Source organism: Phoenix dactylifera, chromosome 8, assembly GCF_051530095.1.
Source record: "Phoenix dactylifera cultivar Ajwa chromosome 8, Ajwa_hap1_PhDact_Kaust_v1.1, whole genome shotgun sequence".
Classification (NCBI taxonomy): Eukaryota; Viridiplantae; Streptophyta; class Magnoliopsida; order Arecales; family Arecaceae; genus Phoenix; species Phoenix dactylifera.
The window spans coordinates 5,279,185-5,296,697 of NC_143197.1; the positions used below are offsets into that span (position 1 = coordinate 5,279,185).

At 35.5% G+C, this 17,513-nt stretch overlaps 1 protein-coding gene across 6 annotated transcripts in view; it reads right to left on the bottom strand.

Annotated features, from left to right (window-relative positions):
* The window catches only part of LOC103702148 (RING-finger, DEAD-like helicase, PHD and SNF2 domain-containing protein), a 42,178-nt gene that overhangs the window by 10,943 nt on the left and 13,722 nt on the right, over positions 1 to 17,513 (bottom strand). For all 6 annotated transcript variants that reach the window (XR_015967830.2, XR_015967829.2, XM_088702501.2 and 3 more), the window contains 9 exons: positions 15,256 to 15,511; positions 13,292 to 13,535; positions 13,051 to 13,211; positions 12,334 to 12,936; positions 10,024 to 10,181; positions 8,417 to 8,630; positions 8,176 to 8,337; positions 7,484 to 7,600; positions 5,036 to 5,281 (listed from right to left, as the gene is read on the bottom strand). Coding sequence is in view for 4 of the 6 variants with exons in the window: in XM_088702501.2 (XP_088558627.2) it covers positions 5,036 to 5,281; positions 7,484 to 7,600; positions 8,176 to 8,337; positions 8,417 to 8,630; positions 10,024 to 10,181; positions 12,334 to 12,936; positions 13,051 to 13,211; positions 13,292 to 13,535; positions 15,256 to 15,511 (2,161 nt within the window). In the remaining 2 variants the exon portion in view is untranslated. The remainder of the gene's footprint in view (positions 1 to 5,035; positions 5,282 to 7,483; positions 7,601 to 8,175; positions 8,338 to 8,416; positions 8,631 to 10,023; positions 10,182 to 12,333; positions 12,937 to 13,050; positions 13,212 to 13,291; positions 13,536 to 15,255; positions 15,512 to 17,513) is intronic.

The window sequence follows — 17,513 nt, forward strand, 5'->3', positions numbered from 1 at the left end:
TCATGATGGAAGGTATGAGACAACGGATTCTTTATCGTATATCAGCAAATAGTGCATCTAAAATACAAGTGTAAGAAAGCATGGAATTGAACTAACCTGTAAATTCAAGAACTTAAATTTGATAGAACTTTGCATGATCATTTCTGTGGTGGGAGAAAAACTGACAATGGTCTTTTTACTTAAAAGCAGTTCATAAAATTATGATTGCTCTTCAAAGTTCCCATATTTTCATTTCTTCCTCAACAGCAAGCAAATAATCAATCTACCGGATGATGGAAATAACAAAGCAGAAATTTGGAAATGAGCACGAAATGTCATCATAGGCTATTTCAATATTGAAATTGAACCATGTTAAACTTTCACTCTGCTTTATCCATTAGTAGCATAGATCACAAACAATTTTAAATGGTAAACCTTTATGGAAAAGAAGTCATTCTGATCTTTTTCGAAGCACATTGCCTTCATATTAGCTTTACTACCTCTTTTATAATTTATATATGAAAGATTGAATTCGTGGAAATTTGTGCAAATATGAACAATGTCTAATATTATAGAATGCTACCTTCATGCTTCTACTCTATTCATTTGAAACTCCCCTTATATTTCGCTAAAGAAAAATGATAGTTTCAGTTTCTTTTCAAAAGGTGATCCTTTCTCAGTTAGTCTTGCAAAACTTGTACAAACAATTCAATAATTTAAATTTTTCATGAACATAAGAACTCATATGTTAGTTGCTGAGTCATTTATGCACCACTTTTTGACCTTAGCCAAAACTCCCCATACCCCTGCCCCCTCTTTATTTCTCTCTTGCTCCCCCAATTTGCATGTGGTGTGATACATTATGTGTTTCATCACTCGTGTCCTAGTCTATAGGAGATCAACCTCTTTGGATTTCACTTTAAATTAGATCAATCTTGAAAAAAAATCCCATGATTGTTTTTTCAGCAGTTTATGCAATAAATCGAGGAGCCAATATTGGTGCCCATGCTGGTCATGGGTTAGTACGCTATATGCTGCTGCACCATGCACATGCTGACACATGGCACATGTTAGCACATGCATGGCATGGCACGGATCAGCATGCCACGATCCATGCCAGCTCATGTAGGCAAAACATGCCGATACCTTAATCCTTGTTCTAATTATAAACTTTCTCCAAATCCAATCTTAATATCTCACTCATTTTTCTCTCTAACAGCACCCACCGTATAAAAAAGGCTGACCCAATACATTAGACTCCCGCCATTGCGAGTATGGGAAAAGTCAAGTGTAAGCAGCCTTACCCCTGCATGCGGAGAGGCTATTTCCATATTTCAAACTCATGACCTCCATATCACAATGGAGTAACCTTACCATCAAGGTTCGCCATACCGGTACCGAACCCCGTACCGGCGCCGCACTAGCATAAGCGTACCGAATGTCGGTACGGTACGGTACGCGGTACGTCAGGCGTACCGATACCGGTATCCATCGGTACGGGTACGGTACGCCCGGTACCGACCTGTACCGATCGGTACAGCATACCATGCTTACCATTGTGCCAAACAAAATTTGCCGTCTCGGTACCGAACCTTATACCGGTGCCACACTAGCACTGTGTCAGTACGATACGATACTGGATCTTTTCGGCATACCGAATGTCGGTAGACCATCCGTACTAGATACTGGCACCAAATCGGTACGGTATGCCCCGTACCGCCCAGTTCGGGCCAGTACGGCAAACCATGGTGCCAAAACTCACCCTCAATAGCACTCTTCCAACCCAATCAAAGACTCTTAGATTTTTATACTCATTATATCCACTTCCTTATCTTTTAAGTGCACCTGTATTACCTAGCTGCTCCATTTTTAAGATAACTAAAGTGCCATCACAACATGGATTGACACTCCACTTTAAAGTGCCCTAGTAACATTAGAAAAAAAGCTTCCAGCACTCGACTCTTTCTTTTCAGAGTGTCCTGCAATAGACACTTAGTTTTTAGTGCTGGACACTTTAAGTGAACTATCATGAAGGTCTTTTGGATACTTGATTTAAGAAAGTATCCTTATATTTTTCAAAGATATCAAGTATATGGACATTTTAAGCAAAGTGTGATTATATTTTCAATATAAAGTTATCATAGTTATATGAATGCTTAAGTGAAATATCATTATGATTTTATCAACGTAGCATGATTAGTTATCAAGTATCTTATTCTTAACACATTTTAAGTAACTTTAAATAAACCCAGAAAAAAGAAATTAAACAACTTGCAAACTCATGGTTACTCCATTGAATTTATTTGTTAGAATCTACAATTCTAAGTCTCTCTTTTTTTGAAAAAGCACCAACCATGCACATACATATGTATATGTATATAAATGTATACATAAATGTGTGTATATATATGTATGTATATATGTGTCTATGTATCCTATGTCCCTGTGCCTTGGTTTTTGGAGACGGCCATGTTTGAACTTCAAGACACTGATCTGTCTAGGTAACACTAAAGCCCAGCCATGCACCCCATTCTCTTTGGCTCCCTCCCTTATAAGTGTCAACAAATCCAATTGAGGCAGATTTCCTTAATAAAACTCTCCTTTGTGTGTACAAATTTAGGCCTGATCATTTCTTTCCATCTAAGTATACCTCAAATGAAATGGGTTTACCCAACTACACAATCCTAATAGATAGGGACTGTGGGGCACATGCAATGTTGTTAAGATAGAGATTGAGTCAAACATTATAGAGATGGCTAGATCCGATTGGAATAATCGTAGATTGTAAGATTTTTCTGATTTCTTCAGAAATTCCTAAATATAAAAGAAATTTGAAAATGTAAATGCTTTAAAGTGGATGAAAGGAAAATAAAAAGCCTACATACAACAAATCTAGTTTTCACCAATTTAGACCCATAACTAGTATTTATAATGAAATGAACACTTTACTTGTTAGTCAAGAGATTTATGTATTTTGTGTTACTTCAATTATCCTTTTATGTAGAATGCTTTAGAATAAACAATGATAAGACTTTAACATATGCCTATAAAAATACAAACACTTGCATCTTATTTTTAACTCCATGAACAGACTTGCTAATTTTGCTATTTGAGAATTATTAGTGATAAGAAACTTAAGAATCACATAGTCAAAGAAATTATAGAAAACAGGCCACATGATATAATATCTAAATGACATAATCAACTTGGATCCTGTGATCCAAAAGGAATGTATATTCCATCATATAGATCTAAATCTTGTGATTTAAATGGATCCATCCAAGGATGGGATTGAGATCGTTTTAGAACCATTTTGATCTGGTTCATAAGATCCAGATCATAAATCATAAGATTTTAACAACAAGCCTGTGCATGATCCGCGTCCCGCCATGTATTGCACTAGTATGGGGCATGCATCATGTGCATGCTGTCCACAACCACCACCGTGGGACAATTGTGCTCGTCACTGGTAGCGAGACAAACCACTTACAACTCAAATTCTCTCCTTTGCCAAATCCCCCCTCCCCATGCAACGAAAAAAAGAATGGCACATCCTACCAAATTACTATTTCTTACTGATGACTATTTATCATTCCCTAGTGTCACAACATGTGTGACATGCTCCAATTCCCATTGGACAAGTAAGAACTATTGTTAGTGAAATCTATTTTCTTCCTATTTCTAAAATTTGTTTCTTATCTAAAATCACATAGGGGAAAAGAAACAGGAAAAAACCAATTTTTGTAATCACAAATTATACTGTACCTTAATTTAATCTTTATTTTTTTATGAATATTAAAGAGGAAGAGCTAAATTGTGTTTTCATATTTTATAGATGTATACCAAATTTTTAGTTGGGTTTTCTCCCATCCTAGCTCTCAAAAGAAAAGTATTTCATAGATGTATATCCAGCTTCTTTTTCTCCATTCTATTTTTAGTTCTCGCACAGAACAAGTAGCAAATTAATTTTTGTATTTTCTTTGATTTTCGCATTTTTTAGCTATTTTTATTTACTCAATTTTTGTTTTATAGAACATATCCGTAAAACATATTTCAAGCAACTTGAAAAAAAATAGCAACTTTCCATTTCACAAAGTTCCCATAGGATTTATCTATAATCTGATTTCATATTTTTCTTTCTACGAATGAAAAGAAGGTCCATTTTTATCTTCAATCTTTTCTACTTTACTTTATAATTTCAAAAATGAAGAAGGAAAAATCTTATATTTCTTTATTCTCCTCTCTTTGTTTGTTCTTATATTTGTTTATCCATTTGTTATTTTCCGTAATTTGAGTTTTTTAATTTTATATAGATCAAAGAAGACCATATAGTTACTTCTTGATATAAATAGCATAATATAATACCAGGTTTATTTTATTTTTAATTGCAAAATATTGTCATTTGTCTTTTTAATTTGTCAATTTCTATTAACATATATATTTATACATTTTATTTATCCTTATTGTTGTCTAGTAGTGTACAGATTAAAATAAATATTTATTCATATGCTTTCCCTTTGTATTAAAATTGATTTTCCATTAGATGTTTATATAGGCACATAATTGAAAAATAAATTGGAAACACGCTTGAAAGGAATAAAAAGCAAAGAGGCAATATAGCATTAGCTTATCTTATAACTTATAAATTTATTACTCATTTATTACTTTATTTTGTATCCGTTCTATTTACTATTGTTATTTGTAAGTTTTACAATCTAATCACTATACTATGTGCTACTACATCAATAAATCCGTTAACTACTCAACCAAGTTGGTTCCGTTATTTTGGATACTTCAGATGGTCCTCTGTACATCTTGCAAGAAATTGCAAGCTCAAAATCTATTACACGTAGTGTATTTCGCAACCATCTATCATCCACTTCTATAACATCCTTTCTCGATTTGGGAATTTTATTTTTGACCATATGTGATATACATAAGGATAACCTCTCTCTTTCTTATACACACAAAGAGAAATGGTAAAATACTGTACATATTTACAGACACAGCTTACCAAGAGAAAGATGAAGTACATTATAGGGGCTCAAGATTTCACCTTCAAATAGCGGAGTTGTCCTTTGATGCGAGCCAATAAAGATAAACCCAAAAACTTGTCACTTGAATTATGCATACTGGATCCAATTAGTTCTTCTCTACTCAGCACATTAATAGCAGCAGTCTCATCCTCTGTCTCCTTAAGGCGCAATCGTTGCAAAGACATTTTCATTTCGTCATGAGCACGCAATACTTGAGCTTGAGCTATTGACAACAATCTTGCTTGAGAAAATTCCTTGCGCATAGCCTATGCAAAACATCACATAAGAAACAATCTAATAAAAGAACATCAAAAATATTTGGTGAAGACAAATTAAAATACAACTTACATAACTTGAGGGAAAACAGTAGGTACTGTAAGTCATGTTCATACAAAGACAAAAATTTAGAAACTAGATACCTGAGATATCTTTAATGAATTGATATAAGAATGAGTTGAAAACATACAGTAATAGAGCTTCTCGAATGATTAATATTTATATTTCATTTAATTTGTGAACGTTTAATACATATAAGAAACCTTGCATTTCTATAGAGTATTTCACCATGAGATTAGGTTAATAACGATCTCATCTTTCAATACACAGCAAAATATATAAAAAACAATATTGAGGTTGCCGAGGATGCTAGAGCTTAAACAAGGAGAATATGTGAGGACCCGTGAGGGTGTGTTTAGTCCTACATTGTTTGCATTAAGAAGATCTAGGGTACTTATACAGGTCCAAGGATCTCAAATAACAACTTCTAGCTAGCCCTTTTGATGATGTCTTGGGACATTATGCCATCTTTCACAAAATTAACTTAATGTAGGCTTGATTAACAATCGATCACAATGCAACACACCAAATGAGGTCCCCCTAATGATGCATAATCAAATAAGCTACCAAGTCGGACATACTCATCAACAGAATGTAGCATATCTAGTAATCTGTTACTTTCAAGCAAGGTCGGAGGAACTGGTACCGGAAACCATACCGGTTCTTCGGTGGCACGAGTCGATACGGGCCATGCCCAGCCTGTACTGATAGAGAAAAGTGCCGGAGCCGGAGAAGAGAAAAAGAGAGAGAGCGGGGAAGGGAGGGAGAATGAGTGGCGGCGTATGCCGGCAGAGGCTGCGGGGGGGGGGGGGGGGGGGGTCCTAAAAAAATTGGGATTTTTTAAGTCAGCAATCGATTTGCCGACTTCACTTTAAAATTTTCAAATTTTTTAGTCCCCCCGCGGCCTCTGTTGGCCTCCCATGGCCTCCGTCGGCCCTCCACTGTCGTCCACCGCCCCTCATTCACCCTCCCTCCCCCGCTCGCTCTCTCTTTCTCTTCTCCTCCAGCTCCGGCAGTGAGCCATTTTCAATAGCTGAACTGTACCGGTAAGCCACCGGTATGGCTCAGAAAGGGCTGGTTCGGCTCGGTTCCGCATTTCTTGCTTTCAAGTGATATTATAACTAAAATTTAGTAATATATTCACTTTATACATTAATTTAAACTTCTTGAGGTTTCAAGAGTGCTCATATAGAACATCTCCGTTCATCACTAATTGAAACCACTATTGCCATTGGAAAACCAACATGGGAAACAAACATGAGAAACAACTAGGATATGGCAAACAACATTAATAAACTGAAAAATATTTTTTAAGCATATGAAAAAATTGTAAGAAACAGAGAAACCTATAAGGAATAAGGCAACATTCCACTATATTTTAGGCTTCTATGGAAACCATAAAGGCACCTAGCTGATGCTACAGTGAAATCTGATAATAAAGCTCTCGATATGTGTTTGTGTCTATTGTGAACAGTGAAGCCAAGGGGAAGTGGATATCTGAGACAGAGTAGTAATTATACGTGACTCTTTTATTGTTCCCATTTTCACTCAATTCTCATTTCCCTTTATTCTCTCCAAGGTCCTAACTAGCATAATGGTTGAGGGCAGTGATGGACAATAGTGGAGAGCAAGTTAAACTTGCCAACAACAATGCAGCAATGAGGATGGTTGCACTATTTCTCACCTCTCTCTTTTCGTGGGAGGGGAAATGACGTTGGCCTTGTCTTTTCCAATCTGGATGAGTTGCCAAACTTGTCATAGACTTGATTCTATTTGGCAAAACAACTGTCTTGTCAACTTTCCTATGTCCTCTAAAAATTTCCGAATGCATTTCTCAAATTCGTAAACAATTAATTGAACCGTCTGCCAAACATGCTTCCAGGAAACAAGTGTCATGGGGCACATTTCGATTTTACATTATCAACATTTGCACTTTATGTCATCTAACAATATATCTAGATGGCTTCTAATTAACTGAACAAAAGTTTAAACATGTTTCTGCTAAGTAGGTGAAAAACATATAATAGCTAGTAATAAATGAAGTGAATGAGGCATTATTTTTTTCATAATGCTTTAATAAGTGGCCATGGATTAATTGTATTAATCCACAAAGAGCAGAAAGAAACCTGTACCTCAAAAAGAAGTAAGTGCTTTTTGGCAGATTCCATATACTGCTTCCCCAGCAATGCCCTTGAATAACTTTTTATGACCCTAAGAGAAATCTCCAGCAAAGATGGACTTCTGAAAGACTATTCAAAAAGCAACAAAAGATCAGGCAGGTAGAAATATGTTATCCCAAAGCATCATATAGTTCAGTAGAGGCATCAATTAACAGTTACATCTAATACTATAAAAAAATACAATTACAGAAAAATGAAGCAGCGGTACCTAATCAAGCTACAATGTTGATCAAAGGTCTTGAAGTGTAGAAGTATTATCTCTGCTAAGATCTTGAACGTTTAAAATAAACAGAAGAATTTGCAGTACTTCAGCGGAAAAAAAAAATCCTTCATGAAGGCTTTGCTTATCACTTTCTCAAAAGCAACTTAATCACCTACCATTAGAGTAAAGCATGAATCTCACTATCTAGATGTGCTTTTAGCTGCATGAGTACTGCTTTTATTTGACCTGAGCACTTTGCGGCTCACATGCATGAGAATTCATGCGATCTCCAAAGTTCATAAAACTAGTTGATCTTTATGAACATGAGCAGGAAAATAAAAAAGGAAAAGGCTAGGAACATAGTAAACAACATAGATAAGGTAACCAGTAGCCACAAAGATTCCAACCATCCAGAAATTTATATATGAAATATATTAGTTACCTGTACTGCTTCTCTAGAATGTCGCTGTGTAGATGTTTCCTTGTCACGAAAATAGCTGTTCAGCTCAAATTTCTGCCTCTGCAAGTCAAGTACTTCCTCGGATGACCCAAAAACAGCACCATCATTTGCTTTTCTTAGAAGAAATAATCTGGCCTCATATGCCTGGAAGTTTTTATAATTGAGGAGACTAGCATTCAAACTTTACTTGGCAGCAATTCATGAAAGACATTACGTAACCAACCTGAAATACGCCATCTAGTTCACAAAGGGTGCATAAAGGACCATTCCCACCACTGCAGTTTGGACAGTATCTTACTCGTTCAATATCATCATCCTTTGGCCTCTCCATTGTTTGGTTAATTTCTATAAGTTGATCAATTAATACTTTCCTAGAACTCTCCAAAGAATCTAGACCACTCTGGATGGTATATTTCAGACCACCTATACTCTGAAACCTGACAAAGGAAACAGAAAAATAATATCAGATAATGAAGTATATAAACATAAATATAACAGAAGCAGTACACCTTATCCCTTCAACTTAATTAATCCATTTTGTCAATGATGAGAATCAACGTAAAATCTTTCAAACAAAATACACCTCAAGTCTGTTTCTCTTCACTGGAAGTTTAACTCGGCAAGACGGATTGGTTGAAGCTGAAACCAAATAAAGGCTTAAAAAATTGCACGCTTCGCTAGTATTGTGCTAGTCTTGAATGCCCTTTTCCAATTAGGCAAGCATTTTGAAAAGTTGATAAGATTCATTTATGCATGAAACCCTAATGAGGATTTCATGCCATTAGATTATAAAAAAGATTTGAGTTTTTTGCATATGTATCTTATACATATCCGACATTGTATGTATACCCTTGAAATTTGTTATTTATATGTTACCCTTATAAATTATTTCTTTTTGCATATGTACCCTCACAAATTTATTATTTGTGTACATGTCCCGATAAATTATTTCATTTTGCATGTCAACCTTTATTGAGTTAAGGACATACATGCAAAAAGAAGTAATTTATAAGGGTGTACATGCAAAATTTGTGAGGGTATTCACTATATTTATAAGGGTATACAAGCAAATAGTAAATTTGTGAGTGCATTCACACAATTTCTGATATTTATTTGTGTATACACACAAGGCACTCAATCACATATGATGCAGTTTATGTCAATTACCATATAGTACTCAAGATTGGAATATCGATGACGATAAACAGTAGGATTTTCCATTTGGTTCTTCAACTATGTGCTCTAAAGAATTTCGCCCTTGCACTTGCGCTGGCTTTCCAATACTTCCAACAACAAACACATCTTTTATCACTACCCCATTTAATTAGGAGTAACCTAAGACGAAATAAATTTTACAAAACAAGAGAAAATATGAACATAAAACTTACATTGAAAATGACAAAACACAAAATAAAAAAAATGTTGTACATAAATTTTTCCCTATATCTTTAGACCATTGAACCTCCACCAAATTCATGCTACTTCATCCTCATTAATAATCTAGAAAATTTAAAGTTGTTATGCACATGTATGATGTATTCATCATGTTAAAAACTATTATTTATTGGATAATTATGATTAGAATCAACACTCATACTTAACACATCGCTGCTTTTTGTCTCTCTAAACAACAAAAAGCTAAGGGAAAAAATTTCTAGTGAGTTTCATAAAACCTCACCCTCCTAAAATGAGAACAAAGGAATCCAGATATATATATTGTAAAAGTAGTGGCATCACACTATTCATGTTCATCATTATCAACAAGGAATAGAGAGGATATAAGGGGTGAAACAATGAAAACTTAAACAGCAACAAGAAAACAGAACTAACTTCTTGGATACTCTCAATGATGCGGAAGTACTAGCACTTGATTGATCGATCTTTCTGAGTAGTTCCTTCGAGGAATCATTATTCTGCTCAATAAGGTCAAGGGCATGCAACCACCATGTCATGTTCTGATTATTGAACTCGTTAGAGATACCGCAAACCTGGAAAGACATGGAAGAACATTGGCTAAAAAAATTGTAAAAGATCACAGACTATCTAAGAATAACATGAGAAAGAGAATACATGCTGATGAGACTTTGAAAAAACCAGGTAAATGCTCAGTGGGTGATAATTCCTTTACTGTCACTGAAACTAGAAAACAAGTATGTGAAATGTACATTTGATAAAAAATGATAAAAAAAATATGAATATAGAATCATAGATGATTGACTTAAATAAAATATAAACATATATGGAAATAGCAGAAGCACTCGATGGGGCAAGCATATCATACCCACATTTACTACTAATCACATGTATTGTCTCATTGCTTAATTAACTACAGTTAAATTTACTATTTTAATCATCAACTATCTCTCTATATTTGATCCATGAAATTTTCTAGAATCTTTCAATCTCAATCACCGAACCCGCATCTATTGCACTCATTCTTTCTGTCTTCAAATGAGAGGTTCATTTTAGCGGAGCACAATAGGCAGATTTTAAATTGTTAATATTAAAAATTTAAAATTGTTCGTAGTTTATACTAGGAAATGTTGTTTGTCATAGAAATCTTAGCTTAAGCTCCAATCAGACGTTAACACATCATTTAAGATAATAAGCATATTTCCATGGATTCAAAAACTACCGAAATGGGATGGTACCATCAGTACTGTATAGTTTCAATGCAAAACCAGCACCAATACAGGTGGTGGGACACCAAAACAAAACATACCAGCGCATACCAGCCGTACTAGTCCATATCAGATAATATCAGTGCTTGCAATGGTGCCGTACCGACAATACCCATCAATACAGATGATTTTCATTCTTTTTGATGCTGTTAATTTTGGTACGTATCATTGCCAGTAGGTCCAGTACCATGCTGATTCAGTATCATCCTGATGGAAAGCAGTACAAGGTTCGGCACAGGTATTTAAACATATATATGAATAACAGACCTCAAATTTTAGTAAAATAATTTTCAAATTTAGAAATAAACTTCATTTGAAAGGGAAGAAGTTAAATTTTAATTCCAACTGCGAACTGTTTTACTTTAACTTGAGCACTACGGACTACTAATTAGAGATAGAAATGTAACTGGTGATATGAAACTAATTATGGGATGATTGAAGAATTAGTAATGGGGCACATACTGGGATTAGATTGACAGGAAGCATAAACATAAGAGATGATTATAGAATCCAAGTGGATTTTGGAGGTTGCAGATTCAGTATGGGGGTTCTAGAAGGGTGGTGGCAATAAGTAGATGGAGGCAAGGGAGAAATCTCCAAGATTGAAATAGGAGGTGTGTGGGCAGGGCATTTCCTACTCTATAAAGGAATTTTATTTGAATGGGGGTATGAAAAGAAGAATTAATTTGAATTAAGATTATGAACTTCAATATCTAAGATTATTGATTAGAGATAACATAATTGGCTATATGACCCTAAATATATGTAGTTGGAGAATTTATAAAACATAAGATGTCCAGCACAAAATCCCAGCAGATTGGAAAGACACATCAGAGGATTTGAGATATTTTGAAAATAAAAGTGGGATGGTTATTTCTAGAATAAATTTTGACATATGAAATCTATTTAGGAATTTTCCAAAATTTGAAACTATTGTTTTTGATTAGTACAGATCTCGCAATACTCATATCGAGATTTTGATAACACTATTCTTCTGTAATTGCTTGCAAACTAAGTCAGCAATCTCCATGGAAACTTGGACGATCAAATGCTTAAAAACTAAACTTATAAATTAGGCAATTGTTATTGGATTATCTGTATTCTAAATCCCAAACATTGAATAACCATGAAAATGTTAGAGAAGATCTACTTACATTGGCATAAATCAGAGAGAAAGGAACATCCATAATTCAAAAATAGAATGATAACAGCACAAGTGCCACTTAGGTTATGAATCTGGAACAAAACCGAAAGAGTCAAGGTTTGTTAGAAGCATGGTCAATGACACATTCACAGGTGCCATTTGCCAGCTTAGATGCAAGGGCAGAAAATAAGTTGCTCCAATGAACTTAAAATAACTACTTTCACTTCAAATATTTGAGGGAAAGAAAATAAACAAAGATTGATAAGTACCACGAGGGAAAACCAAAAAGGAAGCAAAGATAATCAGGATAAGTACCTGCATGTGTGAATCTTTAAACTCTTGCTGAGCCAAAGACAGCTTCAAGTTGAACACGGACAAGTACTTCTGTTTAATATCTTCACATGCCTTTCTTAGGCAATCATCAGCATAACATCTAAATGATACTTGACCATCAACCCCCAAACTTTTGTCTCCATCATTACCAGTTAAATGGGAAGAAATATTGTCCGGTTTCTTATATTGCTCTGAAGACCAGGTAGCCGAAACTGACTTTCTGTCCTCGCTGATTTTTCTTCTCTTCACATAGTACTTATCAAACTTGCCTACTGCGCCAGTTGCTTTTCTGTTTTTCACTTCGATGTTTTCAAAGGAATGTGCTCCCATGGATGGGCATTGTTGTAGAAATTCAGAAGTGTTTGCAAGTGATTCAGCCAAATTGTGGTGAATGTGAAGATTCAGTAAAGGGTCCAAACGGAAATCATCGCTATTTTCATCAGCTAAAACCAGTGCTTCTTTATATAGTGACACAGCCTGTTTGTAATCCTGCTCAATTATAGCTATACCAGCTAGACCATTCAGTGCACTAACAATTTGTCTTAGAGCTTCCTCTCCTTCAATTTTGGTTTTGCCAATAAGCACCTAACAGAAAATCTTGAATTTAGAAGCTTGAACTCATTGAGAAAATTTAACAAAAACAGCATAGACATGAAATAACATGGTGTTAACTGTTAAGTATTAACATATTGAGCTCACTTCTAATATCTCTTCCATGGTCAAAGGAGAATGTTGCAAAGAGCAGATACCAGAACTCCCAACTTGAGGATGGCAACATGCCTGACGAAGCTTTAAGAGAGGGCAGAGAAGCTTTACAACTTCGTTATGTGAGAGAAAGCCATTGTGGGAAGCATCAGGACCTGCAAAAGTGTTGGAATTTCAGTGGTGTTAACTTTGAAACATATAAATACTTCGATGAAATTGACAAAATAACAAATACCAGATAGAGATTCTCTTCTATGAACATCATCTTTCAAACTTTTGATAATTTCATGTGCATGGCTCACGCAAGTTTCATGTTGTTTCTGATAGAAATGCTCTTCAATTGGTGAGAAGATGAGCCAGGATAAACACTCCTCTTGTGGGGGCAAATCAAGTTCTTCTGACACATGCACTTTTGATGAACGCCACATTATTTGCTTAAAAAAATGATGAATATATTCCATGGCCACCGCATCTCTCATCTGCAATACAAATCATGGAAAGATTATGACCATGTTCTGCCTCATTCAAAAGAAGATATGAATGGCTGCATTCGATGAAACTCTGGATTACATGATTAATATAGAATTATGCATCTTAAATACTACAAAATGGGCCACAGAAGATCAGAAATACATACATATGTACATCTACATATCTATCTAGCTGGATCAAGAGATATCCTACTGAATAAACCAGTTGCTACACTAAAATTATTATCACTGCCAACCTTCCAAAAGACCCACATATGTATCAACCTTTTCCTTCTCGCAATTAAATATTTATTAATGAAGAAATAAAGATATTGGGAGTGGGAGTCCAAAATCGATCCCAAACAATTGTTTTGCACATGCATATACTTGTGCCTATGCATGCATAACGTGCCCACACGAGGCAATTTGGTTCACTAAATTATGGCTATCTTGTATTCCTTCCTTTTTAATTCTTCTTTCTTATGTCCAGCAGTTTCTTCGAAAACACAAAACCTTAGGTTTAATTGGAGACTTGTGTCCCTGGAAGAGGTTTTTGCTTTGAATAGTCACTTATGCCCGGAATAGGGAACTTTCAAAGGTCTTCACAAGGTATACCGACCAATTATTATCTAGAAGTTCAAGTTGGTCAATTTAAGAGATTTTTGTTTTACTTCTTCCAATCATGTGTGACTGCAGAGTTTGAAGGCGTGACTCCATCAATCGCACCTGTGATGTCCAGAAAATTTGGTCATGCAACTGTACCTATATATCACTCCCTACGACCCTTGCAAACTCTTGTCCTTATTCTCTCCCAGATATCTGCAAGCAACTCTTTCATCACATCTGAAACCTCCCAATTGCGCTCAAATAACAGGTCTAATATAAATTTCCAGCAACCATGTGAGTTTACTTATCCCATGCAACTCTTCCATATTATATTTGGTCTTCACAGCTCAAACACAACCAAATCTCAGGTTTTCTGTAAATATTCAGCAAACATAAGATTTCATTTATCCCTTCATGAAAATCTTGGAAACCAGATCAAACAATATATCATAAATTTTACAATAAACTTCTAATTTTTGCAATTCAGGTTAAGATAAATTTTAAACTAAGCAAAAAATTTCGGTAAATTAAAATTAAGAACTATATTCTCTTGATTGTTCTCGAACCAAAGGTCCTCTTCCTTATATACTGCTAAATATAATCTGCATATCGGGCTTCATTTCTTTAACTGTCTGCATCAACATCCAATGCTTAACTTTGGGACTAACTTCCTCTTACCTTTCCAACAGTAGCTTTATGTGGCAATGAGATGCAAAAACAGTCCTTCCTATTACCACTATTGCCAAGATCTAAGTGACAATAACATGAAAAGCTGAAAACTGAGGATAGCCTTGATGAAGAGCCAATGAAGTCAAAGAACTTATATTTAATTCCTCCAAGATAAGTAAATCTGTCAACCGATGGTAGTGGGAAAAAAGGATAACAGAACCCAATAATCTTTCATCGAAATTTGGAAATGCAAAAGGAAGGCGTAAGAAATCTCTACTAAAACCTGTACAACTGGAAATCAATGCTTGATTGGCATTTCCTTTCTCATCATTCACAAACTTACATAAAGTGTGCAAGGATTGGATAACCCCCTAACGCCCCACGCCCCACCCCCCCAAAAAAAAGAAAAAAAAAGAAAAAAGGAGGGTTGAAGAAAGAGGAATTACGACCATACCTCATATGGATCTCTAATAACTTCAACCCACCATCTATAGATGTCAAATGGACTAGCCCTGAGGAAACGTAATAGTCCATACATGTCATCAAGCCTGCGCTGAATAGGAGTTCCTGTAATGCACCAACGATGTTGAGCATGTAATCGCATTGCCATCTCTGTCACGGAAGCTTTATTGCACTCCACCATTTGAGCCTCATCCAGACATAATCTCCACCAATGTATCCTTGTAAGTAAAGTAGGAACAACAGGATACCTAGATATACATAATCAGAATTGAACAACTCATCATCTTAGTTAATAACGAAGATGTGAAAAAATGGTCTACATTTTCTTAAGTCGGACAAAACTAGATCACACAAAGAAGACCAAATTAAGGTTAGGCCAAGAACGCACAAGATGCAATAAATAATGAAAGACTTAAAGATGCAATAAATAATGAAAGACTTAAAGATGCAATGTTGCTGCAATATACTCAGAGTATGAAACATAAGACCCACCGGATGCACATATTATTTGGTAAAGCTACTGCATTTTGGATATTATTTTTTTTTAAAAAAAAGCAAGGTATTTCAGCCATATTTCTCAGTCATTTTTGTTGCATTGAGGAAATGGTGACATATTCCAGGTCAAGATGTAATATTTAAAAATGATATACACTTGAGAGTGGGGTGCAATGGTAAAGGCTTGAGCTGACAAGCGCCATGGCGTGAGTCCTAAGGATGCCACTTTGTGCAAAAAAAGACCCTAGATAGCCAAGACCATAACAATAATGTAGTTTTTTTATCCACTTAAAAGTTGAAAGCAAGGTCCTCTGAACCCATACCGGTTGGCGTCTGGTACGGTTCGATACCAAACCAAACCAATACGGGTAGGGCATGCCGGTTCACAGACCAGCACGCCCACTTTTTTTGGAGTTTTCAAAAATATTTAATTGGTAATCACTTTTTTTGAACTTTCTCAATAATTTTATGTCTAATTTGATATTCTTTTGATGTTGATGTTTTTTGATATTTCTATGATCTCGATTTAACCTAAATGATGCATCTTATTACTTTAAAATAATACAAATCATAAAATAAACAACATAAAATATTCTCAAATCAAGTAGTGACGTAAAAATTAAAAAATAATACAATCAATTATATATATTTAAAGTCCAACATACATACCAATATCTAAAATCGAGTCAAGTAATGATGTGTCTCGTAGATATCAGAATCATCAACATAGCAAGGAGGCACATCAGCCCACCTCACTAACCAAGTGGCGTTGTAGTCTTGTACGTTCATCCCATAAGGAACGTGCGCCGGATTATAAGCACTCTCAGATTTTTCGCTGAAGCTCTGGCTCTGAGAGGTGTCCTCTGATTAATAATACGGCTATGGAGGAGCCCATCCAACAGCAAAATCCAACCTGTAAGATGCTTCGAGCTGCGTAAGGTAGTAACCACCGAAAGATGCCTCAAATGCATCATATCCAATCCGTATCTGTATGGATCATAGGCTGCATGTGGCTGCAGATAATAGGATCCATTACATGACTCGAAACCTGATACATCTTTGGATTCTACTCCACGTGCGAGGTCATCTGCAGCTGCATCGTGTCCTTCTGAATAACCTCGAAGAACCCGTCTTCTATATGCAATCATATCCTTGCGGGCTCTACCAGATCGTGCACCATGGTCCCTATCCTGTGTAGCCCGTCTTTTATATTTTTTTATTTTTTAATCTAAATATATATTTTTAATTTTTAAAAATTATATATAATTTAAAAATTAAAAATTTTTATGTCAACATGTAGATCGTCCATAGATCTACAACATATAAAAAAATCAAGCCCAAATCAAAAATTTTGGCATGATCTCCTCTTATTTTGCAATTTTTGAGCTATTAAGCCTCCTCAAAAAAGAAGGGAATGAAGTAAAAAGAGAGGAAGCACACCTTATCTAGCCTTGGATTTGCCTTTTGATAGCCTAAATCAGCGTTATTTTTGAAGTATTAGGAAAGAAAAAGCGGCAGAGCCGCTTTCAAATGTTGTTGGGAAGGCCTTCTCGGGCCTTCCTGAAAGCATCAGGTGGCAATCATTTAAGAAGGAATAGTATCAACCAAATCCATAACCAGGTTAACTCGGTGTGAACCAGTCTGATTTCGGGCGGTTCGAACACTTACCGACCAGTTCCGGTCGGTAAGGGACCAATTTCGATCGATTTGGTAAGGGTTCCGGCCGGTACAGGGCCGGAACCAAAAATATTAGTC